This window comes from Metopolophium dirhodum, chromosome 5, assembly GCF_019925205.1.
Source record: "Metopolophium dirhodum isolate CAU chromosome 5, ASM1992520v1, whole genome shotgun sequence".
In the NCBI taxonomy this organism is placed as follows: domain Eukaryota; kingdom Metazoa; phylum Arthropoda; class Insecta; order Hemiptera; family Aphididae; genus Metopolophium; species Metopolophium dirhodum.
Window position 1 is genome coordinate 2,537,927 of NC_083564.1, and position 9,300 is coordinate 2,547,226.

Here is a 9,300-nt window from a genome sequence, read left to right on the forward strand (position 1 = left end):
TGTACCCGCTAGGGCGCTAGCTACACAAAACGAAATACAAAACTTTGTGCGTATTACCATAAACAAATAAACAATAATAAATTCATGGCTAATTAATATATATTTACAACAGTTTCATACAATGATACATAATTTTTAGACAACAGTCTCATTTAATAATACATAGGTAATGTGTAGAATAATAATGCGCAGTCTCATATAATACATGGTTTTTAGACAGCAGTCTCATAATATAACAATACATAAATTTTAGACAACAGTCTCATTTAATAATACATAATGTGAAGAATCATAATGCGCAGTTTCATATAATACATGTTTTTTAGACAGCAGTCTCATAATATAACAATAGATAATTTTTAGACAACAGTCTCATTTAATAATACATAATGTGAAGAATCATAATGCGCAGTTTCATATAATACATGGTTTTTAGACAGCAGTCTCATAATATAACAATACATAATTTTTAGACAGCAGTCCCATATAACAATACACAATAAAACATAATTTCTAATGGACCGTGATAATAATATATATAGCTGGTCGTCCAGAATAAACATGAATAATTGATCGACTTACACGACAGTCGAACTACACATTTAGTTTTTAGTGAGGGCAAACTATAATGCAATATTGCAATAAACGATAATTACTAAACGATATTCACTAAATCACATAGGTATACAACGTGGTTTGAGAGGGCTGCAACAGGAACATATAAAGACGCTGACTCAGCTGCAAGAAAAAACGAAGCGAAAAGGAGCCGAAAGCTGTACAAAACTAACATATAAAAAAAATCAGGCGCCGAGAAGTAATACAATTTAATATTTATTCGAAGAACTGACGGAGCCCGACAAACTAAAAACGCGGCGGAGAACGGCAGAGTACCTACAATGTAATACAAAGTACGTATGCGAAAAACAGCGTGCACGAACGGACCTAAAAGCGGGGGCGAAAAACGTCGGACGGACTGGCGAACGCGCACAATAATAAATTACTAGTTTTAACGGTGTCGGGCGAATTGTCCGGCGGAAACAACAGGTGGTGCGTTTCGACCGGCCTGGCACCATCATGCGGTACGCCAAAAACTGCAGGTTGACGGGCGGCTGACGGCGGAAACTGCTGCAGGTACCACTGTGGCGTACAACGGTGATGGTAGGGGAAAACTTGGCGAACATTATTCTACGTCCACGAAGGTTTGACAAAAGCAAACCCTGCGCGCCACGTTCACCAAGGATTTCCAAACGAATTTTTTCGTTCTCTTCCAGGCAGACTTCCGCCGACCAACAGACCGCGCTGCGGGGTTTTCCGGGAATTCCGCGGGTACCGGCGGGTCAGACTTCACGCCACCGTACACGGGCGACTGGATTTGCAGCTCAGAAGACGACCGGAAATTTTCGCGCCGCCGTATCGGTAGCTGCAGGATAGGCGTGGGAGTGATCCTACGATCGACGGCCAGGTCCAGCGCGTCAATCAATGAGATTTGCCCGGGTGCGTCCGTCTTTGATGTCACACAAAAAGTTGCAGCAGGCTCCGATGATGGTGCAATTATAACAACGTCCTGCTGGTATATGGGTGACTTTATTCTTCTCAATTCCGGTGACGACCGCGTTCTCTTCTCTGCGGCGTGTCCGCTGTGCAGTAACGATGTCTCGACCGCGGCTGTGTACTTGGGGTCAACTGCCAAATCCAGAACATCTACTATGGACCGACCCTCGTTATTTGCATACGACTGTTGGCATACGACAGTTCTCGATGTGGCGTCCATCTCTGTATCGTCCTGCTGGTATACGGTTGAGTTGATTATTCTCAATTCCGGTGACGACCGCGTTCTCTTCTCTGCGTCGTGTCCGCTGTGCAGTAACGATGTCTCGACCGCGGCTGTGTTCTTGGGGTCAACTGCCAAATCCAGAACATCTACTATGGATCGACCCTCGTTATTGGCATAATACTGTTGGCATACGACAGTTCTCGATGTGGCGTCCATCTCTGTATATAATATATGACGTGTAAACGGACGGGCGGAAAGGATGAGAGCCAAACACTTAATGACGGTTTTCAAAAAACTATTTGTTACCGAAAAAAATAAACTATAGTACCTAGTAGACAGTAGTATTATATTGTGGCCAGTATAGTTTGCTTGTGGCCAGCTAGTAAGTAGCAAATAGTTACAATTAAATCATATACTCAAAAAATATAGTTTTATCAAGTAAAACCTACGAATGTTTTAAAAATGCTACCGGTTTCGGCGTAATCGGAATCGTATTACATTTGTACATGTACCTACCTATAATACGGCTATGCATGATTTAGATTAATGAAGTCTAGATGTATCATGATACTGACCAACTCTGAAAATTAGTAGATAATTACTAATCGTGAGTACGCGACAAGCAGAAAATTAATTAATATCTAGTTGAATCTATATTGTACATATATGTTTACCTAATATTATATACCTATTACCTAGGTAAAATTATTGAACTCTATATACTACTCTATGTACTATATACATTGTCAACTAAATAATGTGCAGTTCATTTTTTAAACATTTGACAATTTTGCAATACATTTTGATAGATTTGCCAAAACTCAAAAGTCAAAAGTTATGAAATCTAAATCAATTGTTTTTATATTATTTCTAGCTTACCTATAATTATTTAATTTGTGTGTTATCAAGTATGTGATTGAAATACGCATAGACGTAGAACCAAAATTTAATTTTAATAAAATATCTTAAGATTGTAATTCCATCAAGAATGTAGCAATTCAGTTAGCTAAGTAAAATTGCATTAAATTATATAAAATAAATATAGTTTATTTTATACATTGTGTACACTGTACGTATAGGCAAAAGTTTATTTAAACGTTGAAATTTCAATTGTATGAAAAAAAAGTAAATACGTTTGTTCTAATTATATGTTAACAGAAAATATATTAATACCAATATTATGATAGTGGTTTAGGTAGGTTCATTGACCAGTATTTTTGTTGGTTGCAATGAATTAATACATTTATACATATAATATAAGTAATGTTATCTGAATTAGATTTCTACTAAGATTTGCACGTTTATCGGTTAATTGTTTTTATCTTATATACTTAGTATGTACCTACACTATTCACGTTTAATGTTTCATTTCAAGTCATATTAAATATTTTGACATTCGTCCATATTCCACTGAACAAGTGTTTCATTCAAGAATCAAGATACTTCGATTCATAATTAATTTTTGTATTTCTTAATTCTTTGCGTTCTGTACAATTAGGGTTAGTACATAAACTGGTATATATATATTTTTAATAATTTTCGTATAGAATTAATTTGTTTTTAGTTTTGTAATAAAGAATTTAAAAAAAAATGTTAAACTAATATTATCTTAATCATTTTTTAAATTATCAATCTTAAACGTTAAAATATATTCTATGTTTTTATTAAACTATTGTCTATTAATCGACAATAAAAATAAAATTTCATATTAAAATATTCCGACCGGGGCATGGCAGAAACCTACGGGTGCCCCATTAGAAATTCTGCCAAACACAACACACACGTGTAAAAACCCTACCGTTACAAACCCTACTACCTACAATCATAAAAACCCCACAATCAGCTAATGGCCACAGTCGCCGGGCTTAAAGATAAAAAAAAAAAAAACCACTGAAAATAAAATCCAACAAAGTCTAGGAGTCTTAGGATTAAACAATGTCCAATAAGTTGTCAAACAATTTGTTGGATATATCCCATAAGAGTCTGTTATGGCTATGCAGCTAACTTTAAGAGGGTGAGAACTTTGGGGATGTGTTTTTTAAACAGAAAATGGTGTGAAGTTGGTACTAATTTAGTAGGTACTTATACATGGTGTATATTGGCCATAGGCCTTACAATTATTATGTGTGTGTTAATATTATTGTGACGGTAAGCAGTTGATCGTACATATCAATGTGTAGTTTGTATTATATACATATGTGTCATGTAACATATTTATATTTATAATTATTATACACTGTTATTCATCAGTTTTTTTAATTTTATAATTTCTATACTTCAGGACATATTAGAGTTTATTGAAAATTCACCACATGGAGTAATATACTTTACATTTGGATCCGTGTCATCAATGTCAACCCTGCCAAAGCACATTCAACGAACATTCATTAAAGCGTTTTCACAAGTTCCTCAAAGAGTGATGTGGAAGTATGACGGTGAAATATTAGTGGTTTGCCTGAAAATATAATGACGAGAAAATGGTTCCCACAACGAGATATTCTTCGTAAGTTACCAAAATATTAAATTCATCAAAGGAAATATAAGTTATCATATAATAATTACACTTTAGTTCATCCAAATGTAAAGTTATTTATAAGCCACGGTGGCATATCTGGAGTGTACGAAGCCGTAGACGCTGGAGTCCAAGGTCTCGGATTCCCTCTTTATTATGACCAACCAATAAATGTGGGTAATTTGGTGGACGCAGGAATGGCGTTATCGATGGACTTATTGACTGTTGATAATATTGCGTTTTTGGAGAAAATGAACGAGCTCATAAATGATATAAAGTAAGTGAATTTAATAAAATAAAATTAATTCCCCTTTGATCTGTACACTATCATCGCCCTAATTATACTTACTCGCCTAGTTCTATAAGTGGATTCTTTTTGTATACATTATTTATATTTTTTATGAATGGTTATAATACTATAATACTATAATGGTAATGGCTATTATATAATAATATTCAGTCGTTCGTTCCAATTACCATTATAATTAGGTACCCTTAATAAATCAATAACAGGTCGTATTCATTTTAATATAAAATAATAAATAAACACACAGTTTATATAATATTTATCTTAATTTTAATTTCAATATAAAAATAATCTTTTTGGTTACAGTTCAAAATAAAGAATAATTTAGATAAAACACCGATTGTGTTTATTTGATCAATAGACAGTAAGACTTGAAACAGTTGTTTATTTTAAACATGATCCTTATAAACAATGGATATTACCTATATAATATAATCCAATAGGTACTCCAACAATTCATTATGTTATTCGTTGAAGATCTTAAGTGTAAATATTAACCACTATATTATTATAATTGTTAATGGATCAAAGAAAATATTTGCTTATGACTTAAATATTTCTAAATTACATTATTACTTACGTATTATTTCTCAAATATAAATTAACTATTTTAGTCTTGTATCAATATACAATAATATAATATAATATAATCACATTATACTTTATTTTATAGTTAAATACAATTAAATTCCGATCACATAAATATAACATACCCAAATACACTATATTTGAATTTTTAATAGCTCCTAAAAATAAACACGTTCAACTTTAAGTCTATTTGCTCAAATTTAAATATGTAATCGAGTTTTTAACTTTTACGACCATACATTATCTTAAAATGTGTAGTAAATAATGGTTACAACTTACAATCTTGTTAAACATTTTATTTTATTTTTAATTTATATGTGCCTTAAATCTTTAAACTAATGAATATTTAACTCCAACTTCATTTATAACCCTACTCGAACCAATAGTTGACCATTTCTGGTGGTCCTTGAAGCGTTTCGAAACGATTTTTGCAGGGAGAAAGTACCTATATAAAGTAAATACAGACAAACAGTAATGTTGTAGTTTAACCTTTTTTTTAAAATTAGTATAAATCAAAAATAAAAAAAAAAAAAAATATACCTATTGGCTAGGTGGGGGTTGTCTGACCGAAAATCAAGTGGCCGAAAGTCTAGTGATCGAAAAAAAGTGATCGAAAAGGTATCAGGTCGAACACATTTTCGATCGAAAAATATGATATCGAAAATGCAAATGATCGAAATGTTATGTAATCGAAATATATCGAAATTATGGTCGAAAAATATATATTTGTGTTAATTATTTAAAAAAAAACATAAATTATATTATAAAATTAACTAAAGTAGGTATTATAAGGTAAAAAAAAGTTGTAATAAAATATTAAAATAATTGGTAGTATAACTTATAAAGTTATAAGTATTAGTTTAGTATAAACAGTATAATATAGTGAGTAATTAAAATTTAAAATTTTGTGCTATTCCTCTTAAATACTTTAGTAAATCATAACCTGGATCAGCTAAGAATTTTTGTTGCACTTTTTTTAAACGTATATTGTGGGTTTGCACTTGAATTTTCATTTTTTTATTACTGCGCCCATAAAGTAGCATCTCAATTACTGCTTCAGTTTCGTTTTGAGTAGATTGTAAGGTTTTGATTAATTTATGTAGTTCTACGGTATACAATAATAAAATTAATAATTTAAATAATGATATAAAAAATAATATCCATTTCAGACAAACCCGGATGTGGCGATATTAATCTATTTAATTTTCCATGCCAGGATTCTGCAGTACTTGTCGTCCTGGGCAATCCTGATGATAACCTTTCAGCTACAGACCATAATTCTGGAGGGAAAAGTGGAGGCGTGTAAACTGGTTCTCTTCTTGGTCTTCCTCTTGTTTTCATAACTTGTCTACCAATTATATATGAATGTTCAAAGTACTTTAACAGACTACGATATACCTACTACGATATATCTACATACGGGCTAGGTACATCTATAAAAATATTAGATAAAGTAATCGAAAAGCTAATCATTATCTTTACTTCGATCAAAAAACCCATTCGACCACAAAATATTTCGACTATATTAATAAAATATTCGACCATCTGTTTTTCGACCGCATGACGATTCGATCACATGACATTTCGATCACTTTTTTTCGATAACTAAACCTTCGACCAAATGGCCTTCGACTAAACGACTCGCACCGGTTCGAGTACGTACTACGCCATAATGGAGCTTACCATTTAAACTCTAAAGCTCTTAAACTAACTTGGTACCAATACTTGTTGTTAGATATAATCACCGTTGTAGTTATATTACTTGTTTTTTTTGTGTACTTAACGTATATCCTCTTCCATTAGTTTCAAAATTATATATCAAAGTCTTATGAACTAAACAAAAGACTCATTACCATTAAGAAATAGGTAGTTGATTATTATATATTAAGAAATAATTAATCAATGCCTTATAAGTTATAGTCTAAATTTGATTTATATGTATAACATTTAAACATTTTCCTTATTTTTTCACTTCGTGAACACCCCAAAGATGGTGCCTATGGAATAATTTAAAATATCAACTTAGAGTATGTTAAGTTATATGATCTTTTCAAAATACTTATCCTTTAAATGACAAGTCAGACGAAAACCCCATTCGGGTTATAAGAGACTTTCGGGTTTTTTCAGTATTTTTAAAGAATGCCCAAAAAATTGTATTTTAATATAAATTCATTGCTGTTAGGGAACATTGATTGGCCATTTCTTATCAAGCCTTTACAACTTTAAGTGCTTATAATCAATACATAAACCAAAGGTCTGTTCTACATAAAAAAAATATAAATACAACTATAATGGAATCTTAATCTATAAACGTTAAAAAATCCAAATCCAAATTTATAATTTAAAATGTTACTTTTTAATTTGTTGTATCTTATGTTAAATATTTAATACGGTTATTGTAAGTGGATATATTATTTTTATTATTATTATTGTGCATCATGTAGGTATTTGGTATTATGTTTTGGACAGTTTTTACACGTAAACCGCGGATTGTTCCTAAACAGTAAACAGGACGTATTTTTTAATAAACTTTAAATCTCACAAAATATAGCTATGTAGCAATCATTGTTTCAACTAGTGTGTAGTATTTAGATTTCCTTCTATAGAGTTAGTAGTTGATCTAGATAGGTACTTTTAAATTTTAATGAATCATGGTTTAAATATACAAGGTTATTGCACATAGCCCATATTGTTATCAAACAAAAATAAAATGGCAGCGTAAGGGTACGGTCCATATCATAGTATATTGTATATAACATGATAGAAGATTACTTCTATCATGGTATATAATATCACAGTATAGCCAGTATAGGTCGTCCCCTTACGCTGCCATTTTAATTCCTTAACGTGATAAAATGATATAGTGGGGGTACTATTACAATATCCTTGTATATTTAAGCCATGGAATCAATCTTACATAGTCTTACCCAATGGTTGTGCATTAAAGGTTAGGTATTATTTGTATATTATAGGTTCCTACTGGCTTGGTCGGCAGAGTCCTACCCCCACCTCCACGCGGTGCCGACTGGAAACGGAATTCCGGTTCCGGCCAACGGGGGAGGCACAGAAGGCAAACTGTATAAAACCGAACACCGGCGGGTCAACACCAGCGACCAGAGAGGGCCAACATCGCCCTCCAACCACCGACAACAGACCGAAGGCTCGATGCGAAGACAACCGGGAAGCGGGGACCAAACGGTTAGATCGCTCAGCGCCTCAGTACCATCATCCGAAACTGCCCACAGCGGCATTGTGCCCTTGGGCATTAGTAGGACACCCACGGCACGGCTTGGTAACCGTCCGGGTGATCTCGATTGATGTGGAAGGGCGCTCGGGCCGAACGCCTCAAGTCTCCGCCGACCGGGGACTCAACGCACCGAGCAGCACGCAGCAAGAGACACGGAGGAAACAGAAGGAAAACTGTATAAAACCGAACACCGGCGGGTCAACACCAGCGACCAGAGAGGGCCAACATCGCCCTCCAACCACCGACTACAACACAGGCCGAAGGCTCGAAGCACAGACGACCGGGAAGGTTAGACGGGGACCCAGGGGCTAGTAAACTCAGCACCCCAGTATCATCATCCGAAACTGCCCTGCAGCGGCAGGCGTGCGCCGGGGCATTAGTAGGACGCCCACAGCACGATTCGTCACCGTCCGGGTGATCGCGATTGATGAGAAAGGGCGCTAGTCAGAACGCCTCAAGAAACCGCCGACCGGTCACTCGACGCACCGAGCAGCACGAAAGATCTATCGAACGGAGGAAACAGAAGGAAAACTGGCAAACCATCACTGGGGAGACGCGAACTCCAGCACATGGAAGGAGAATTGCGAGGCACGAGACTCGAGGCCGACTGGCTAACAAGCCGGGCAGGGAAGACCACGAACGTGACTTCAAGACTGGCGGGCAGCAAAGCCGGGTCGAGAAGTCAACAAACGCAACCAGCGGGCCTTAAGCCAACAACGTTACTTACTAATAAAACGAAAAAAATTATTTTCAATGTGCGCCCATTAAGGGACAAAACAAAACAAAAGGTGTGAATATGAAATTTATAAAATGTTACATTTATCTAATTCAATAAACGATGGCGGCGTCGCGGAAGTAATGCGAAAGCAGTT

The 9,300-nt window shown here is 34.7% G+C and overlaps 1 protein-coding gene across 1 annotated transcript; it reads right to left on the minus strand.

Moving 5' to 3' along the window:
• Nucleotides 1-6,071: 6,071 nt before the first annotated feature.
• LOC132944723 (uncharacterized) lies at nt 6,072-8,432 on the minus strand. The gene is made up of 3 exons (XM_061014200.1): nt 8,337-8,432; nt 6,357-6,579; nt 6,072-6,286 (listed from the first exon to the last, which is right to left on the minus strand). The coding sequence occupies exons 1-3, from the start codon at nt 8,430-8,432 to the stop codon at nt 6,072-6,074; spliced, it is 534 nt and encodes a 177-aa protein (XP_060870183.1).
• Between the last annotated feature and the right edge of the window lie 868 nt (nt 8,433-9,300).